The sequence below is a fragment of the Thalassophryne amazonica genome, chromosome 20 (assembly GCF_902500255.1).
Source record: "Thalassophryne amazonica chromosome 20, fThaAma1.1, whole genome shotgun sequence".
NCBI classification, from domain to species: domain Eukaryota; kingdom Metazoa; phylum Chordata; class Actinopteri; order Batrachoidiformes; family Batrachoididae; genus Thalassophryne; species Thalassophryne amazonica.
Window position 1 is genome coordinate 57,837,132 of NC_047122.1, and position 21,797 is coordinate 57,858,928.

Here is a 21,797-nt window from a genome sequence, read left to right on the forward strand (position 1 = left end):
TCAGATCATCAAGTTTGTGATGATGTGCCATATCTACCACATCAGATGTACCACTCAAGTACAGCAATGGCACCACAAATATCTATCAATCCTGTTAGTCTACAGAACAAGAAGAAAGTATAAATTAAAGCACATACAAGGTACAGCTATTGATGTCACTGGGTCAAGTCTGGTATGTGCTGCACATACGAGATCTGTTAGAAAAGTATCCGACCTTTTTATTTTTTTCAAAAACCATATGGATTTGAATCACGTGTGATTGCATCAGCCAAGCTTGAACCTTCGTGCGCATGCATGAGTTTTTTCACGCCTGTCGGTTGCGTCATTCGCCTGTGAGCAGGCTTTGTGTGAGCAGTGGTCCACCCCTCTTGTCAGATTTTATTGCGAATAAATGTCTGAACGATTTTGGAGCTTTGCTGCATCAAATTTTTCCAGAAACTGTGAGAGACCTCAGGTGGATACCATTTGGAAAATTCAAATGGCTTTCAGGGACAAATTTATGGGGATTCAGGGGGGGATTTTATGGTGTCATCTCAAAGCTGTCCTATGAGACCAAAATGGAGGTGTTCCTTTGTCTCGCTCCATCAGCAAATCGGTCGTGACTCGCGAAGCCTCCGCTCGGTTTTCCATGACAAAATCTCTTGTTAAAAGTGAAATCTGCCGGAAAATGGCTGATGTCCAGCTCTTGTGATAACCAGAGGAAGTGCACACGACGGTCTTGGATCCACAGAGCCATCATTTTAGAAATGATCCGGTGGTTTGTGGCTCTCGATGGCGGCACGCAGCGCGGCGCGCCGAGTGTCCTTAAATCCGTCCTTAAAGCTGTAGTAACAGTCCTTATTCTCTGTGAAGCCCGGAAAATTTTCACCGAAAGCCAGATAAATTTTTCTAATGGTTTCCAGCTGCCAGTCTCTAACAGTTTCTGAAAAAATTCAGATGGAAAAAAAGCCCAGATCATTGCGCCATTTCCTGACAATGAAAATCCGCCAAGGGGGCTGGACCACTCCTCACTCAAAGCCTGCTCACAGGCGAATGACGCAACCGACAGGCATGGAAAAACTCACGCATGCGCAAGAGGGTTCAAGCTTGTCTGACGCAAACACACGTGATTCAAATCCATATGGTTTTTGAAAAAATAATAAGGTCGGATACTTTTCTAATAGACCTCATATATATATATATATATATATATATATATATATATAATATATATATATATATATATGAGATCTGTTAGAAAAGTATCTGAACTTTTTTTTTGCAAAAACCTGATGGATTTTAATCAAGCGTGCTTGCATGAGCCAACCTTGAATCTTTGTGTGCATGTGTGAATTTTTTCACGCCTGTCGATTGCGTCAGTTGCTGGCAAGCAGCATTTGTGTGAGGTCGTGTGTAGTGCTCTTGGCAGATTTTCATTGCAAGGAAAGTGACGGAACAACTGGAGCAGCGCTACTGCATCACATTTTGCCAGAAACTGGGCGACAGCCAGGTGGAAACCATTCGGAAGATTCAGACAGCTTTCGGTGGCTTTTCAGTCGTGTGACTATTTGAGAAATTGTGGAAGAGGTGGCATCATTTTTCAGAGTCCAGCATGTCCTGTGAGACTTCAACACAATGGTGCTTTTGCTCTGCCGACAGCAGCTTCGGCACGAATTTCACCGCCACGCTTTTCATGGCCAAATCTTCTGTCAAAGTGGAATGTGCCGAAAAACTGCTGATGTCCACCTCTTCTGCAATTTCTCGGATAGTCACATGCCGGTCCTGCATCACCACAGCGTTCACTTTGGAATGATCTGGTCATTTCAGCATGTTGATGGCCGACCGTGAGCGTGCTCACTCTCCACCGTTATGCGGACGTCTTTAAACTGGTTGTACCACTCCTTAATCTGTGTGATGCCCATAGGATCGTCACTGAAAGCCGCCTGAATCTTCCGAATGTTTTCCACCTGGCTGTCACCCAGTTTCTGGCAAAATTTGATGCAGTAGCGCTGCTCCAGTCATTCGGTCATTTTCCTTGCAATGAAAAATCGCAGAGAGCACTACACACAACCTCACACAGATGGTGCTTGCCAGCAACTGATGCAATCGACAGGCGTGAAAAAATTCATGCATGTGCACGAAGGTTCAAGGTTGGCTCATGCAAGCACACATGATTCAAATCCATCAGGTTTTTGCAAAAAAAAAAAAAAAAGTCAGATACTTTTCAAACAGACCTCGTATATTATTATATATATATATATATATATATGATATATATATATATATATATATATAGCACATGGCGCCTAAATCTTTAGAAAGTAACAGGCTTGTAATTTTCTTATTGTTTTGTAATTTTAAAATGATTTTCAAATGCATACAAGAAAGGAGTACTGTCTTAACATAGTGAAGCTGCCTTTATTTGTACCACAGATCACCTCTCTACACAATTTCCAAAATAATAAAAGTGACTGTCAAGTTCTTATTTCAGACTCATTGTACAACACTTGTTGTGTATTTTTGTACTTTTTGACCTTAGAATAGATCAAGGGATTTTAATGTCTTCAGATTATGCTGTTAAAATAAATATATGAAATGTTTTTTTTTTTTTTTTATCTACAGTCCACATAAAACCACTTGAATGTCTTGAGACAATGACTCTGCCCTCCGTATGCTTTCACTTTTTGGCAGCTTCGATGAGCCTCATCTCTCTCAAGTAAAATGAGATTTTCTTTAGATAAGAGAAAACGAGGTAAAATGCTAAACAGTAAATGGCTGTTGTATCACCTTGTATGTTCAGTTATATTACAGTGGAGAAGCTTCTGACCTGTTGGCCTTTCGGACCAATTACCAAGCCAAAAAAGGTTATCCATGAAAAGAAATTAGTGCTAAAGTTGAAGAACTTTAAAGATAGTAATGCTGAAATACCCTTAAAAATACAACTCATCCCCCTTTCCATCCACAAGCACAGATCCTAATTCCCATGGATGCTCCTTGATCTTTTCCACACTCAGCTGTTACTCAGAAAACACTCTATGACAGCTATGGTTCAAAGACACTAAACCAGCTCCATTCCTCTGAGCCTCCTTGATGCTCATCCAGTTCACATCGCACTTAAAACAGTGTATTCCTGCATCAGCAAAAGGCAAGCAAAGGGTTTCCCAGTGGGCTTCCTCTTGTCTTTCCAATCACCCCTAGAGTCAAAACTGCACATGCTGACTACTCACCACTGTGAAGAGCCCTCAGTGCCGCTGACTTCCAGCAGGTCGTAGTCATCCTCCAGTTGGAAATCAGAGAAAACCAGCGCAATGGTGTCTCCTGGCTCAGCCAGCACCGTCCACGTGCAGTCAGCATTATTGTTGTACTCAGCAGGGTAATTTGGGGTGGTGATGACCCCACTCTGACCCCGCAGTGTCCCACCGCAACCATCATCAGCTGCAAAGACAATAGCAGAAAGAATACATTGAAAAGCTCTAAACAGTTCAAAATGTGATCAGAGAAACATACAAGCAAAATTAAAAAATGCCTTGAAAGTTGTCATTTTTAATCCTTTCAAGCAGCAAAACATAATATGATAAAATCACTAGGCAAGCAACAGAAGGCAATACACCCTTATTGCTTAGCTAATAACGTCAAAGTCAGTATTACCAATTGGTAAAGTGTCCAAGTGTTCTTCTTAGTCCACGGGCCAAGCAGGTTTTCGGTACCACTTAAGGGGAAAAAAACGACACTTAGAATCCAGCCTCAGTGTATCGTGTCTTCACAAAAATGTATGATAACCATCCCAGGGTGGTAGCTGTAGCCAGGTAGGGGTCAATGAAGAATTACACAGATGTCAAACTTTAAAAATGCTCCAATGATGTTGAAAACTATATCACATTACTTGTCTGATCATAATGATTCCAAAAGTATACTTTGGACTATCTTTGACGGAATGTTCTGGAGTTATGGGGTCAAAGCAGCAAAAATGGTGACAAAGGTCAATTCAGTTTGTACAGGGGTCAAATATTAAAGTTGCTCCAATTTTAGTAAAAAAAAAAAGCAAATTATTGTTTGGGTAAATAGGGTTCTAAAAAGGAATAGTTGGTAATGTCATGCTTAGTTATCATGTTACAGGGTAACATATGTCACATGTCATTGAATTCAATGGGTGCTGACCTTGTTTGAACTTTACTTTGGATACAAAGCATTCAACAGAGTCAAAACTTTTCCATTTATTGATCCTTTTATTTCAACCAGTAATTTGAATGTTTTTTTGTTTTTTTTTGCTGAAATTTAACTTTTTAACTTTAACTTTTGACCCCTGTACAAACTGAAATTGACCTTTGTTTGATTTTTGCTGTTTTTACCACATAACTCCAAAACATTCCATCATATATAGTCCAAACTGTACTTTTTTTTATTGTTATGATCAGACAAATAATGTGAGATAATTTTCAATATGATTGGAGCATTTTAAAGTTTGACCTCTGTGTAATTCTTCATCGACTCTTACCTGGCTACAGCTACCACCCTGGGATGGCTATCATACATTTTTGTGTAGGCCATGATGCACTGAGGCTGGATTCTAAGTGTCGTTTTTTTTTTTGCCCCCCTTAAGTGGTACCAATTAGGTCAAAATTCATGACTGGCTCATGGACTACCTGGTGTTCAGAAGGGAATATAGGATTTAACATTCTTTAATTTAGCCCATCTGGTCCTTAGGGTTTACTAGAACACAGAGTTGTTTTTGCATCTTTGGTTGAAAGTCAGATGTGCTCAGTGAGTGTTGGACTCCAACAAGGTAACAATTCTTTGTGACTTTGTGATTACAACCACAGCAGTCTGCTGGGGAGATGGCTATAGACTGCGAGTTTGTCAGAATGGTTGCGACCAAGTCAAGATGATTCCATAGTGTGGTGGTTGCGGCAACACCAACATATGCTTCAAGAACTGATCCGGCCTCACTATGCTGGAAACCAGTGGATTGGTCTTCTGAAATGGCAGTGAGTCAATACTCCAAGTGATGAAGTTTATTGTGGTATGTTGGGTTCTTGTCCATGAGTGTTGACAGACTGTTGAGTGCTCTTTCAGGTGAACTGGAGCAGCAATGGCAATAATGCAGGCATTGCTTCAGACCATTGAGGATTTCCTTTTAGGATGGCAGGACTCATGCTCCCTTCAATTTAGGGATGACCTACATCAGAGTTGTGAAATAAAATAAAAATGTGTCCTCCAGTTAAAACCCTGTTACAATAAATTCTGCAGAATAAAATTACCTCTGAGAACTAAAATTGATTGCACTCTAAAAAGAATTGTACAAACTCTATCATCAAGTAAAATTATGTCTGTTATGTTATTAAATCAAAATGTTCAACTCTAAAAAGAGTTTTTTTTTTTTTTATGAAAATAGAGTTGATTTGACTCAGTGATGGAGTTTGCATAATTGTATGTTGAGTGGGACTAAGTATAGCCCCGTCAGAGGAAACTTTATTCTACAAAATTTACTGTGATGTCAGCAGCTTGGGAACATTCTGTCAAACCCGTGTATATCACATATCAGAATTAAAAATTGCTACATATGTTGTGAATGCTAATAATGGTACTCTTTCAATTTTAAAAACTATTAAGTGCATTTTCTGAAAGAAATTCTTAAGATAAATCAAAAGTAAGCTGTTTAAGCAAGTATTAACTACATATAGACAGAATAGGATAAGATAGACTGGTGTCCTGTCCAAGGATTGCCCCGCCTGATTCCTTATGATTGCTGGGATAGGCTCCAGGATCCCGTAACCCTTGACTGGAGTAAGTGGGTATAGAAAATGAAATTAATTAAATTTGATAAAATCTATTAAAATGAGCCACACATTGATTTTAATAAATTTATAAACAACATTTGAGAAAAACTTTTACATTCAGCTCATGAATGAAAGGCATCAGACAGTTAATGTATACCCTGTGCACTCTACATACCACAGTATAAATGTGCACAAATGGAGAACATTTATTGTATATAGCGCATTTCCATCTGACTCAGAAGCTCAAAGCGCTTTGCAATAATGCCTCAAATTCAACCCCACAAATGTCAGGGTGCTGCAATACAAGGTGCTCACTACACACCTGGAGCAATCTGGGGATTAAGGGCCCAAGGGCCCTTAGTTATTTTCTAATCTGGCTGTGTTTGAAGCAAGGATCCTCTGGTCTCAAGCCCATTGCTTAACCACTTCCCGAAAGGGCCAAGAGTGTGCATGTTTTATTTTCAACCACCCACTCCACCAGGTGATTTCTTTCACTGATTAACTGATTCCATCTGCTCAAAGTGATTGTAATCAGTGAAATCACCTGGTGGAGTGGGTAGCTGCAAAGAAAATGTGCACACTCTTGGCCCTTTCTGGAACGAGTTGAATACCACTGCATTAGATCATTACCTCCAGAAATCTCTGCATTTATGTCTGTAATGTGTTTTTTGACAATGTATGTTTGCAGCATTCAAGGATTCAAGGATTCAGAAGGAGTTTATTGTCATATGCACATAAGGAACATGTTCCCTGCACAATGAAATGTGTTTACTGCATTTTTACCCATCCTAATTGCCAGTTAGGAGCAGAGGTCGCCTTTTACGGCGCCCAGGGACCCAGCTCCAGATGTATATCCCTGCCCTAGGTCACGAGCAAGGCTGAGCAAACCTTGACCGGCCTCATGACACACTTAAACAACAACACACATAAGCCGGTCCGGTACATGAACACATATAAAAGCACACACAAGGAAAGAATTGGGAAAAGAAAAACCTCCATTGCTGCTGTGTTGAACTCACGCAGCACCACTGGAGAGCAAAAAAAAAAAAAAAATAAGCACAGAAAAACAGTCATAACAAAAAACAAATCACAACAGACGACAGACGACAGCCAAGACTTGGATGTGTCCAGAGAAACAGCCCGGAAGGCCGCACATGAGGCGCCATCGACAGGCCTTATCTGTCCATCTGGCGGGGATCCCAGTCCTGAATCAGTCCACCAGAGTCTCAAGGTCCCACAGTCAACATCTCAGGACTGGGGAAGGGAGGGAAGGAGGGGGAAGACGAAAGGGGGGGGGGGAGACGAGGAGCGAGGCTATCAGGAGTGTTCCTCGGGGGAAGGATTTTATCCCAGTGGCCTTGAAGGACAGCTGGTGTTTGGAAACCAAATAGATATGCAGATTAACAGACACCTGGCAGATTCCACAGTCTAAAACTTCAGAGTGGCTCCCAAATACATCTGAATAGAGGAAATGTGGTCTTATTGATGATCAAAGTGGTTTTCCAGTGCAGCCATTCTCCCAGAGATGGATTCCAATGTGCGGTTGACACCCGCCGACTGAGCTGACACTGCCCTTCCAATCGAATCAATCATGTGGGGCAGCCTGGACTGGCCAATTAATGACGCCTCCACCTTCTTAATTTTCCACACAGCAGAAACCCAGTCACCACAGCTCCAAATAAGTAAACATCTTCAACGTCCTCCACAGACAACGTGTACAGGCACGTGACTTGCCACCTCTGCCAGCTGTCCATCACGTAACCCGCCACATGTGTCCCGGCAGGACAGGTCGGGTCCTCCGCTCCCAAGTGTCTTGTGGAAAAAATAATATCAATTGCGTACAGAGACCACTTGATCAGATCCATTTTGCCATTTTCCAGAGAAGCAGGGCTGGCAGCCTCACAGACAAAACACGCTACAGTAGCAGGAAAGTTGGGGAGGGAGGAGGAGAGAAAAAAGCGACCGTCCCGGCCGAGAGCAAGAAGGCAAAAAAAACAAACAAACATATGATATCTGTGTGACTTTATGAATTTATACTAATCAATCAAATATTTTGCCATTAAATTTATGTTTAAAATAATTGATTTATTCTTCCTGGTTGTTGAGATATACAAAAAAAGTCTTTCATAATGTTCCCAGTAGATTTTGAGCAGTGGTGGGCACTGTTCAGCTAATCAGATAACAGATAATTATCAAAGCTAATATTTATTAATATTAATATTTATTAATATTTTTTGCTAGCGGATTAGCTTTTCAGATAAGGTTTAAAACCATCATCAGACCAATAATAATAATAATAATATTAACTTTCAGTCCGATAATATATTTTTGGCTGGTAAAGCGGGCAAAGTTTAAAGGTCAAAAACATTCGTAAACCCTAAAATCAAACATTTTAATCAGTCCGTTGTGTGTTTGTGGCAGACTGGCTGCTTGTCACTTGCTGATGGCGTCATCATTAAATGCAAAACATGATTGGCCGGTGAACACATGGAGCATTGTGGCTAGTGTAGTTCAGGTTCATTTTGGATGTTACAGTGAGTGTTATCGTCCACTCGACACAAAAAGAAAATGGACTCATTTTAACATTATTTTATTTCTTTGTGGCTGACGGTATAATTTAATTGCCAAGACTGTGAGGGAAAGAAGCTCTCACGGCACAACTGTGTACAGCCTTGCCTTTGGACCTACGCTCCGTGGACTCTGTTGAAACATTTAAAGTGAAGCTAAAGACCCTTTGTATAGGCTGGCTTTTACCTAGTTTTTATGGTTTATGTTTCTGCTGTTTTTAATTTCTCTGTTCTTATGTGAAGCACTTTGTGATTTCTATCTTGAAAGGTGCTATATAAATAAACCTTACTTAGTTACTTACTTACTTACAGAGGGACTTTTCTTCACCATTTAGGCACTGTTTTTGATAAATAAAAGGACATTATGTGGATTATTTCTTCAGATGAATCCCACTGAAACTAACAGGTAAGAATTTATATTTAGTATGTGTCTTTTACTCTGCCAACCAATGCATTAAGGAACGTATTTCGGTTGTTAAGCCGCAGGTTTCAAAGCGAGTGAAAAAAAGCAGCCGCTTTTTAGTTTGTACTTCTAATACTGTGTTTTACTGCCTTTGAACGATGATGACTTGTGGGGTTTTATTTTTTATTGATTCATTTTTCGTGCATTCTTGTGTTTGTGATCATTGAATTTACCCAGCAGCGAAAAGTGAAAGTGAAACTGGTTTATCAGAAGCTGACAGTGTAATCTGATGTGGCCGCATCCAAATCAATACTAAAAGTTATTGGTGAACGGTTATATAAAGATACATTTTTTAGCAGTTTATCGGTTTTGCGTTATTAAAGATAACTTTTCATTTATCAGATTATTGGTTATCAAAGCTAACTTTTTGGTTTGCTGTGCTCACAACTGGTTTTAAGGAAATCCATTGAGCTGTTGAGTTACCTTGTCCACAGATGCAGACACGTTGTTGTGTGTTGGGGGGTGTGGCTGGATGTTTTGGTGTTCTTTTCTTTTCTTTGCTCTTCAGGTGGCATGAGAACTGATTTGTCTGTGGAGAAGGTGTTGGCTGAAGAATTCTCACCCTCATCAACATCATGTGTAGCACCTGTGACTGGTGCTCACATGCAACCTTAAAGACTTTCAGCTGAAGCAGATAATTGGATGGCGTTCTGCATTTAAGGCATGTGTGATTCAAGCAGAACTGCCGGGAACTCGACCTTGTGATGTCCGTTTGTGAGACGCTGAGGACCGCGCCTGGGTTTGACACATCGAGCCCGTGAAGCAAGGAAGGGTGAGGACACATGCTGTCAGCACACATCAAAGGTGATTAAGTGTTTGACTAATTGTTGATAGTAACTTGGTGTTTTGTTACACAGTATACTTGAATTGTGATGAGAATCGTGCAGCTTGCTTCTCACTGCTGTGGCGTGCGGATAAGTGATCCTCCACCTGTTGTGAGAAGCTGCTCATTTGCATAAAGTTAAAAAAGATACAGACCTGAATGTGTTGCTGATAGCGTGTGTCTTTTGAAAGATATTGTTGTAACTGCTGACTTACCTCAAATCTTTGCTTCACAGAGAGTCGGTTTGTCGTGTCCACCTGGGGGGTGTTTGGCGGTGGTAGTGAGTCCAGGAGTGCCGGGCTTTGATCCTTGCGGGCGCTGGAGAGCGTGCCAACAGTCACTCCACCAGAGGGACGCCGTTTTTGTTTTTACACCTTTTATGCACAGTGGGTGTAATAAATATATTGTTTTTGGAACCGCTTTTCTGGTTATTTTTAGCGCTGGGTTCCGTCTGACGCAGGTCCGCTCCTCAACCCGCGTCGACACATAACACACACACCGGTGAAAACAATAGCCTTCTGCTGTTGTTTTGTTGATACACAGAGTAAAAATCATAGCAAAACTGAAAATAATATTTGTTGAGTGAATATACTGGTTTATTTAAATACTGGTCACAAATTGTGGAATCTCCCCATCACATATAGGGAAAAAAACTTGACACACGATGCAATGTTTCATGAAAATCCAATTTACTCTTCCAGTCAGCTGGATTTCTGGTCCCATTGTTTACCAAGCTAGGAGTCCACATTTCATTTTTATGCATCTGTTAAGCCCCGGTCACACGTCGAAAGCTGGACGGAGGATAAAAAGTCAAAAATCATTGAGAAAAAGTAGACGAAAGTTCCTGCACTTTTCCCCATCACTGAAAAGCCTGTGAATCAAGTGAACTCAAACAAACAAAACATTCAAGATGACGTGACTGAAAGTGGAAATAAAACTAGTCTAAACTCATTGCCGCAGTACTTGCAAGTGCAAGATTTTTTTTTTGTCTTGAAAACAGGTGAGTTCTTGCGGCATGTCTGTACCTTGTTGTACACAAACAGTTGAAATGTGCATAAATATTGAAAGCAGTTGATAAAACATTATTAACTCTACTGTTTCTGTATAAAAATGTTGCTTTTTCTTCCTAAACTTGGACGATTCATTAGCGATAAAAGGATGTTTGGTTCAGCTCGGAGAATCTTTAGTTCTGGATTCGTTCAGATATCATCAACCTTCATTCTATACATTGGATGTGGGAGGTTGAATATAATTGGATGAAAGTCAAACAAAATGCAACTGTTACAAAAACTAAGCAAATGATAAGAAACCGTCCACAACTAAAGCAAAACGAAATATGGAAGAATTGAAGTTGTCGTCAGTATTTGTTCAAATTTTTCAACAGTTTATAAATTAGGTCACACTTAACTTGAAGCTATTCTCAGAATAGTGACATGACACTGTCATAACTGTTACATGACATAGTCATGAATGTGTCATAAACATGTCAATGTCATGAACGTTTATGACTGCTGTCACTAAGTGTCATTTAGTTTTTATAATGACAAGTTGACATTTCTTGGCTTGCATTGATAATAACACCTTGACTTTAATCAAAGTGTCATGACCAGAAGTTGCCTTTGACCTTTTTGGTCTTTGGCTGTATGGCAACTTGTCATTACAAAAAGTGAATGACACTTAATGACATCAGTCATAAACATTTATGCCATTGACATAATGTTTATGACATGTTCATGACTGTGTCCTGTAACAGTTATGACAGTGTTATGTCACTGTTATGACGATACCTTCACGTAAAGTGTTACCAAAAATTCTGACAAAGCTCCAGTTGCAGGAATGAAGCTGGAGCTGGAAGTGTTAAATGATGCCTCCAAGAGTCAATGAAATATTTTCTTATTTCGTTTTGGCTTCATTGTCCTTCGTTAGTGCTGCATGGCCGGGGCTTGAGAACGCTGCACAAGCTCAGCCGGTTTGACACAAGTGTGACCATAAAACGTGTCTATGTTTAGTGGCTAATTGACTGGCCAAATGAAAGAAGCAAATGACACAAAGATGACGACTGCAATCAGATGTTTTAGTGTCATCATGGAAATTGTGGAGCTTTGAATAATTGAAGCATATGGAGCCATCCAACGCCAAGAGTTGGCGTTGGATGGCAGGATGATATTCTCCCTGGCTGCTGTGTGCTGATTAAGGAGAAGTCAAAATCAGACGAAAGTGGTGGTTATGTTTCAAGGTATATATTGATTATTTGTTGCTTAGTTTGTCCAGTCTGGTTTACACCTACTGGATGTGTTTTTTTAATGCCGACTGTGCCAGTTACAGTGCAACAGGTGTAATTGCTGACTGTAAATTTCTTCAAAATATAGCAAATAATACCAATGCGCCACCTATGGTGACCTGAATGTGACTATATATGGGAGGGAGAATGTCTGATGAAACAGTGTAAAATCCCAAATATAGCAACATATAAAAGTGCAAATTTGTACACTGTGATGTGAAAAACCCCTACAGTGACTTTCGAATCAGAACGGAGCACGGTTGTGTTCCTGATGCAACAGAATGCAAGGCTGCTTAAAATGTAATCAATTCACATTTGTATTAATTACAAGTCTTCGGCCCTTGGGACTGTTTTAAGGAAATAATTAATTCAGAATTTAGTGTGCTGCCGCAATAATTCTACGAACTATCAACTGGTGTATTTATACCAGCTTTCAACATAGTATCAAAAACTTTTTAGGAGGCTATCACTGTTTTTATTTGTCAATGAAACCATGTGTTACTGTGGACTGGTGAGCAGAGGGGGAAGCATCTAAATAAATTCTGAATGGCCCTTTGACATTATAATATTAAATTTAATTTGTCAGTATGTTGATATTGGAGTTAGGCTCTGGGATTCATTAGAGTGCATCCAGCTCTGTCTGTGGTATTTTAAAGAGGGGCAGGATGCGGTTGGAGACACCAGAGACTGACTGTCATCCATTGCACCTTTCACCACAGCAGCAACCCCCCCCACTGTCCCCCAGGCCCAACCCCTGAGGGGGAGGGCAAGTGGGTGTACGGATGCGCAGAAACCTGTGAGGAGTGAACTCAAATAGCGGGGAAACCACAACAGAAGGGTGTCGAGAGGTGGATGAACAAGATGACAGGTGACAAGTGAGGAAGGGAGAGGGAAAAGTGCAGAGGAGTGGTGGACAATAAAGAAAGAGGAAGATGGCAAACAGGGTGACAGGTGATTGTTGCAGTAGGAGTGACAGGAAGACTGCAGACAGGGGAAAAAAAAAAGAGGGACTGCATTGATATTCTGCTCAAGACAGTTTCTCCACAGTTGAAGAGAAGTCTCTGGGTTTTAACTCTCCCTTTCACCTTGACTTGCTCCTTCACTTTCTGCACTCTCTGCCTTACCTTGGCCAAAGCAAAGTGGATGCCAACAACAGAAATCAAAAAAATGTCCCCACCACAGACTTTAGAAAACCAAGAAATTATTCAAAGCTTTAATATTTTTTTTTTCCTTTTTTTCCCATTACTAAATTGAGGATGTCAGGGCACTTCCCACGGTTGAACAGCACATATTTCTGGCTGTCACTTGGTATGTCATGGTTTCCCATGAAGTGTGTGGAGCCAGTTCCATTCGACTAAGCGTCATGGCAACTGAGGAAAAGCATGGTCAATGAATGCAACCAGTAAGAAACATACATCTGTATACTTACAGTACTGTGCAAATGTTTTGGGCACCAAGGGATTTCTTTCAGTGAAAAATTCATAGTGTGATGATGTGTTATTTACATTCTTCAATTGGTCCAAAAAAAAAAAAAAAAAAAAAAAACCATCACCTGGAAAATGTGTACACATTGCTATTCCAACAAAATCTAATTTCTATTTAATAATAAAATTCAAATAACGACATTACACAGGAAAATCACCAGTGTTATATTAACACTAACAGTGAACATATGATCCCACTGTGGCCAGAGTAGGACCATTTGTACACTGACAGTGTTAATTTAACATTGGTGACTTTACTGTATATGTGATGAATCTCTGTGCTCGACAGCAGGCGGCTCAAAGATGCACAGTCAGCAAAGGTATAGAGTTGAGTCATTGATATGAACATGGTCAAATGATTTCTTAGCTGCGATGTGAGTATTAACACATTGATATAGAAATTCTATTTAGCTTTTGTTCTTGCTACATTGACCATCTTCCAAAGGCCTCATTAAGAGCACTCATACATGTGATAAACAGTGGAAAACCCATTTTAGATAGGATATGTCTTTACATGTGTTTCATATAATTGGATGTAAATTCTATTTCACATATCCTTGGGGAGCTGGGAGTAGAGTCACTGCCCCTTCACATTGAAAGGAGCCAGTTGAGGTGGTTCGGGCATCTGGTAAGGATGCCTCCTGGGCACCTCCCAAGGGAGGTGTTCCAGGCACGTCCATCTGGAAGGAGATCCCGGGGAACACCCAGGACTACGTGGAGAGATTATATCTCCACACTGGCCTGGGAATGCCTCAGGATCACCCAGTCAGAGGTGGTCAATGTGGCAGGGGAAAGGGAAGTCTGGGGTCCCCTGCTGGAGCTGTTGCCCCCGCGACCCGAACCTAGAAAAGCGCTTGAAGATATATAAATAATCTTGCAGGCATGATTATGGACAGTCCATAAAACCTACTGAAAAAGCACATTAGACGGGCCAAAATTCAATAAGAAACTCTTCTAATAATGGCATTACCCCACCTTCCATATTAATCTCATCCTTAAGAAAGAGAAAACATCATTAGAGCACCAGCTGTCTTAGCTTTGGATGGTGATGTGTTGTGGTGCTGAAGGATCATCCACTGCATGGCAGTACCCAAGTCTAAACCTGTGGTGGCTCATGCAGGTAGCAGTCTTTTTGCAAGAATGACAACATTAGTTCAAGGACTAAAAAAAAAAAAAAAAAAAAAATGCATTATCATTTATGAACTTTAAACATTCTTATACACAGTGGCTCCATCTTCAAAGTCATAAGTCCTGGCTCAAACTAAATATGAGGATTTTTTTTCCATGAATTCTTAGGACAATGGAGTCTTCGGTTGAGTTTTGTTGTGGTGTGTCCTGTGTCCATGGCTGCATCCTGTGTTGGTATTCTCTGTGTCTGGTCTCCTGTCTATCTGTGGTTTTGTTTGTTATCCATTCTTGTGCTCAGTCTGTTGGTGTGTGTGCCTTTAGTCATGGTGTAATGTCAGTGTCTGTGGTCTGTCCTTTGTCTGGGATCCCTGTCTAGCTGTCCTTATCCTCTGCCACCCCCTTATGACTGTTCCTGGTGTTGCTTGAGTTGCCTGTAGGTTTTTATTTCTGTATCTGCCCTTGTCCTACGTCTCCCCATTGCGACTGTTCCTTGTGTTGTTATTGTCTAAGAACTTGTGGGTTTACATATCTGTAAACCCACAAGTACTGACAATAACTGACAAGTACACACATACTGATTTTATTCCTCATCTGTCATTGTATTTTTACATTGCTGCAGTGTAGTTCTTTTAGTCATTGTAGTCTGGTTTTATTATGTCTCATTCATTTGTTCTTGGATTTGTTCCTATATTGATTGTAGTTTGTTCTTCCTGCTTTATTTTATTAGTCATAGTTTGCTTGTATATGTTTTGGTTAACTTCTTCCTGTGTATCTACCCCAGCTATTGAGGATTTGTAATTACCCTCACCTGTCTCCTGTTTGTGTGATCACCCCAGTGTGGATTTAAGCCTCACTGTTTCCTTGCGTGTTTGCTGTTTCCTTTGCACTGGTTTCTCCTGAGTGTTCCATGATTTGTAAGTACTTTGTACATCTTTGTCATGTCCAGTTTTGTAGCCATTTTGACTTCTGTGCGTAGTTCATTCCTGTTATCACCCCCTTAGTGGTATTTGCTTGAGTGCCTTCTGTCTTGTGTTTTGATTTTTAATCATTTTGTCCCCTGTTTGACTATTTTTGGTACTTTGTGTTAAATATATGTGATTTCACCTCATCTCTTGTTTTGTGGCTGCCTGCATTCTGGGTTCTTTTGTGCGACAAATCATAACACTTTGGTTTTTGTTGGTGAGGAAATGTTTTACTGACTTCAGCTTTGCAGATGATGCTGTGATCTTTGCAGAATCAATGAATAACCTTATTAACCCAGTTGAGCTGCTGAGTGTGGAAACAGTGTTTCGCTTTGTGATTGTTCTGGATCAAGACCAAGATCAAGGCTTTTAATTACTTCCTGGACTCAGCCATCAGAAGTGTATTTGTTTGTGCTGGCTGAATTATAGAGATGTTCAAGTATCTCAGCAGTGACATTCAAGTGTCTGGGTTCCCAACCATTGAGATGGAGAGACACCTGGCAAGACATTATGGAGTCGTGATGTCTTCCATACTGGGTCTCCTTGGAAGATTCTTGGGTACCACAGGAATTACTGTGTCAAACAAGCAGTTACTTAAAGAGATCAAGATGAAGAGTATCAGCTGCATTATGGGAGAATGTCAGCTTTGACATTTTGGTCATTTAGTGTATATATATATATATATATATATATATATATATATATATATATATATATATATATATATATATATATATATATATATATATATATATCAGTCATTAAGGAATACAACTAGTATAACAAGTCTGCTTGGAATAGGCAGTCCTCAAAATCTGAGTGACTGCAAGAAGAAGTCTTGTGATGTCAGACTCCAAGACCTCCATGGAAACTTCAAAGATGTTATAGGCCTCTGTAGCTTTTGACTGTTACACCATCATTCACACAGTCATGGTCGGGTTAAATGGAGACAGGTTTCCATTTGTGAAAACCAAACAAGTTTTTGCTGGAGTCTCCCATCTGCACTGTGGTAATCTGTAGCTGAATTTTCACATCTTTTTAGGAAAAGTGTAAATATCAGCATGGCTTTGTTGCAGACTTTTGCAAAGCCCTTTGTGGTCATGCAGCTAAGTGCACCTGTTTCGAGTCCAAAGGTTCCCAATTCAAAGCCACCACTGACCATTCTCCACGTAATGTGGAGTTGTGTCAGGAAGGGCATCTGGTGTAAATCTTATGCCAAATCAACATGCAGATCCACCTTGTATCTGCTACTACAATTTCAAATGAAACAACGGAGAAGGAGAAGGGACTTACTGAGTTGAATGGGTTGATTACTGGGAAACTCTTTTCGATTGTGTGACCTCTGAAAAAGTATTGGACAAGTTGGACTGGGATAATTTACATTCATGGACATTGTCACATGTTGCATTGCCATTGCTTTACCATAAGTTCAAATGAATCCATCAAATGGTTTTGAAGGATTTGCACTTACATGACTCTGACAGATAAATGGATGGATAGGGCGATTCACAATAAAATTGCAGACTATCACTATTGCTATATTATTGAAACCATAACAATGAAATACAACTAAAATAAACTCATGGAAAAACACAAAACTTCACTTTACTGCTTCAAATCAGGAAGTTTGAGACCAAAAAAAATTTCTTGTCATTTTACATCAATTGATAAATTAAGAAGACATCTCACCACAATTTGTCATCCCTGAAATTGTAACAGAAATATTGCCTTGATTTAATTGCATCCTGACCTGATAGCATTTTTACAGCCTCAGCCTTATCTGTAGCTTGACTTTACAACAGTTCTGGCACATTTGTGCTCTCCAGAGTCCAGAGGCATGACTGTGCCAAATGTTCTCCACTACTACCAGAGTACAGTGAGTTTTACACATATGAGCAAGCATCATAATTGGACTGACATTAATAATACACTTACACATTATGTAGCAGCACTCAGGTCGATGCGTTGACTTTTATGCGGCACTGCAGGACCCCAATCAATCTCAGTGGAAACTGGCAGTTTCTAAAACTGAGCTTAATTTCTGAGTGTGCGAGGGTGGGTGCATAATCACATACTTAAGTGCATGAGCACCTTTCCCCCAGACGTGTTGGTGTTGATACGGAGGACAAAAAAAAAAAAAAAAAGAAGATTACTTTGAAAATATATGCAATGCAGAGGCATGTGAGTGCATGTGATTGGGTGGGTGGAGGCTGTATTGGTGTGAGGTGCCCAGCCATGTGTGCTCATATGTGGGCTTCCTGACTCCTGGCCTCATTACAGATGGCACAGTGTCTCAACTCTCCGCTCAGCAGGCACACTAACACAATGCACTGGCCACATGGTCACACACTCGCACGCCCATCAGCAAAAAGCCGTATAGCATGCAACCATGCAAACATGCATGTTCATGCTTCGTTTCAAAGGATTTACCTTCCCAGAAACTGATACTCTGCAAGAATGATATCGGTGAATATTTGAAATGTGTTATATTGGGTCGGACAAAATGCACCGACACTGGCAGGTGTCGGTGCCGCGGGGGTGCCTAATAACTGTGACAGAAGGACAACTGGCAACAGCACCTGACTGGGAGCAAACACATGAGGTCCTGTCATGCTAAATAAGATATCAGAATAACCACAGAAAACCTTGTAATGTCACGCGGATGCAAGTGTGTGTGTGTGTGTGTGTGCGAGGGCTGTAGGATGAGTTTTTTCAGTTGTCGAACACAAACAAGTTGTACCTGTTCAATGTGCACTGCAAAATACAAGACGAGTTTACACAACTGAAGTATAAATTTTAAACACACCTAATTAAATGAGTGACTTTAGCTCAAGCAAATTCAGTAAGGTATATCTTCTATTATACATTCCAAATCTAAGGTAGAACTCTACTAGGGTATACTAAAGGATATTAAAATATCTAAAAAAAAAAAGAAGAGTAGAGCAGCATGTAGCATGTATATAAGCATGTATATAAGTGATATTTACACAATCAGGGTAGTAAACAACATATACAAGAAATATAGTTACTACATAATATATAGGAGTTAGCTCCTGAATCCTAAGTGTTCATACAGGAGAAGATTGTAGTATATATCTACCTAGTCTGTAGACTTGTAAAACTAAATTATAGCTAGTAGGCTAAGCTATAAATCTGGTTATGTTATTATACAGACAGAAGCTATGATTTAATATGTCTTAGGTTTCTATCTAAAGTTCACCCTGCTAGCTTACTATAGGAAGACAAAATCCATACTCTACATGCTTTCTAATGGAAACCCCAAACTTAGATACTATCTATTGATATCTATTAAAGAACCCATAAACTGAAGAACCATTAAAAATCTACACCATGTAAAATAAAAGTGTAAATCACAAAAGTAGGCGAACTATAGCCAAATGAGTTGCTGTTAATTTAGCCGTTAACTAGCCAACTGTACTGAACAGGTACAAACAAGTTGTACCTGTTCCACGTGCACTGTAAAATACAAGACCAGTCAGGTAGCTTTAGCTCAAGTTATTTTTAATTCTTTCATTGTCATTTTTTATTCTCTTGTTTGTAGACTCAGTTGTAGATTCAGTATTTAGTTTTTACAGTCCATTAGCTTATATTTAGGTGACATTACTTTGACATTTAGATAATTTTGGCTTCATCTAGGTCTACATTCATGCCAGATCTACAACGCTTAATGGATGGTCGTCACAATGGTGCATGTGGGCTGCAAAAGTGGAAAATACAAATTTGCCCAGTACACGAGTGCAAACAAGGTACTGCACATTGCATTTGCGATCCACCATACATCCTACACACTTTTCCAATGGAATTGCGAGATTACAAAAGACATGCTGAGTGAGCAATATTAGTAATTTATAATTATTTCTGCTTTTACTGGTTACATATACAAAGAAATTGCTCAGTTCTTGTCTTATGCAACGTCAGTGTTGCCTTTGTTACAGCAGATTACTATACCTTAATTAAGAGACTCCATGACTGGGTGGGCACCTCAAGTGTGGCCTTGGAGTGGTTTTCCTCCAACCTGACAAATAGGTAATTTGCTGTCTCTATTGGGGATCTTCTCTCTTCCTCCCCCTTGTTATGCGGTGTCCCACAAGATTCAGGGCTGGGCCCCATTTTATTTATTTGTTTATTTTTTATATTTTTATTTATATGCTGCCTCTGTGTCACATTATTCACAATTTTAACAACACATATCACATTTACATAGATGACATTCAATGCCATTTTACTTTTAAACAAAATGAGGCATCCCAGGTTGCAAGACTTCTTGACTGTTTGGACGCCATAAAAAAACTACATGCCTTTGTTTTGTTTTTTGTTTTTTTTTTACAATTAAATTCAGGTAAGACAGCTGTATTAAATCATAGCTCCAGACACTGCTGTACCTGTGATCATCCAGAACCTTGAGCCCTTGGCATCGGCTGTTCATCCAAGTCTAAGAAACATAGGGGTAACATTCAACAATTCTCTCTGACACCCATATTTTTTCCTACCTGCGAAATATTAGCAAAGTCAGAGCCATGATCTCTCCCACATAACTTGAGATGCTTGTACATGCAATTATCTCCACCCATGTCAAGTACCAGTAAGTCCCTTTGGCTGCTCTGTAGTTTTCATTTGGGGTCGCCACAACAGCATGTTGATTTTGCACAAGCTTTACACCAAATGCCCTTCCTGCCACAACTCGACATTACATGGAGAAATGTGGCACAGGTGGGGTTTGAACCGGGAACCTACTGCACTGAAACCAAGCACAGTAACTTGCAATGTACTTTTTTCCTTCACTAAACAAATCTGTCCTTCACCACCAGCAGTCCATCCAAAATGCTGCTGCCGGGGTACTCACTTGGTAAAAGAGATGTGGGAACCCCTATCAATCTCAGTGGAAACTGCCAGTTTCTAAAACTGGCTTAGTTCCCTACAATGGCTCCCCTTGTCCTGCAGGAAATTCTTATCATCACCTATAAGGCACTACATAGTCAAGCCCCTTCGTACGTTACAGACTTAATTCATCTCCACATTCCTACTCGCTCCCTTAGGTCTCACAACCAGAAACTGCTTTCCACTCCATGTACCCACTTAAAAACCTGCCCCTAAGTTGTAGAATGCATTACCAGCACACCTCAGACTTATTGATACGGTTGACTGTTTTAAAAGGTAGCTGAAGACCCATGAGTTTAAACAAGCATTTGAGTACCCTTGGTTTTTTTTTACTTTCTTGATATTATTTTTATTTATTTTTGTTGTCTTATTTAAATTGCATTTTACTTTGACTTGATGTTGTTTTCAATTTTAATTCTTATATTTATAATTATATAAAATGCAGTTTTAAGCTATTACCTGCACATTTATGTAAAGCATTTTGTGACTATGATTGTGAACAGTGCTATAGAAAGTTAAAGTAAAAGTTAATGTGATGATGCATTAACACAAATTCCTTTAACACCACTATTTTTTTTTAAAAGAAGTAATTAAGGCAGATACCTTCTGTGACCCTCAGCCCAACATGTTTGCAACATCAGGAAGCCAAACAGCAGTGTGAATGGCAATGCAGAATCAAATGCTCCAACAAGGCATTTTTTTTTATTGATCTGTATCTGATTTATTCAGTGGTGGGCACACGTCCGATAACAGATAATTATCGAAAATAATGTTTTCATTATCGGATTATCTTTTTAGATAAATTTAAAAACCATCATCGGACTAATTATCTTCCGATGAATTACCGTCCCATAACGTTTAGACCGATAACGTACTAAACTAAGCTGAACAATGAAAAACATTCTCAAAACTATTAAAGCTGTTGAGACCTACCTGTTAAAAGTTTCCTAATAAGCATGTTGTTCTATCCTCTGCAAACACAAACCACTCTATTGTCTATAAGCAAAGGAGAACTGGTGACCAAAAAAAAATAATTCCCTTTAACAACATACTAATATAATCGCAATGTCACCAAGTCATCCAGAGGCATACATGTTTAACTTATGGTTCAAATTTTAACCACTCATTTTAGACAAGTTTTTTTTTAATTATTGTCATGTCTGAAGTTTATAAAGTGAAAATATCAGATATATGTTTTCGTTTTAAAGTAATGTGCTAATTTTTAAGGTTTTGTGAGCACATGCTGTGCCAGGCAGCAATGCATTATGGGTAGCATAAGGTAATCTCAGACGTTCACGACAGGACAAATGCATTTCAGACACTCTGTTCAGGGTCTACAGATAACAGCATTAAACTCTAGTGCCTAAAACTCGTGAATATATTCTCTGGGTTTATAGACGTTAGTGTATTTGCGTTTGTTAAATTCCACGCATC

At 39.7% G+C, this 21,797-nt stretch overlaps 1 protein-coding gene across 1 annotated transcript in view; it reads right to left on the reverse strand.

The window, feature by feature from the left end:
• Nucleotides 1-21,797, reverse strand: part of csmd2 (CUB and Sushi multiple domains 2) — a 662,931-nt gene that overhangs the window by 452,383 nt on the left and 188,751 nt on the right. Inside the window, exon 5 of the mRNA XM_034160153.1 lies at nt 3,207-3,414. Coding sequence (XP_034016044.1) covers nt 3,207-3,414 — 208 coding nt within the window. The remainder of the gene's footprint in view (nt 1-3,206; nt 3,415-21,797) is intronic.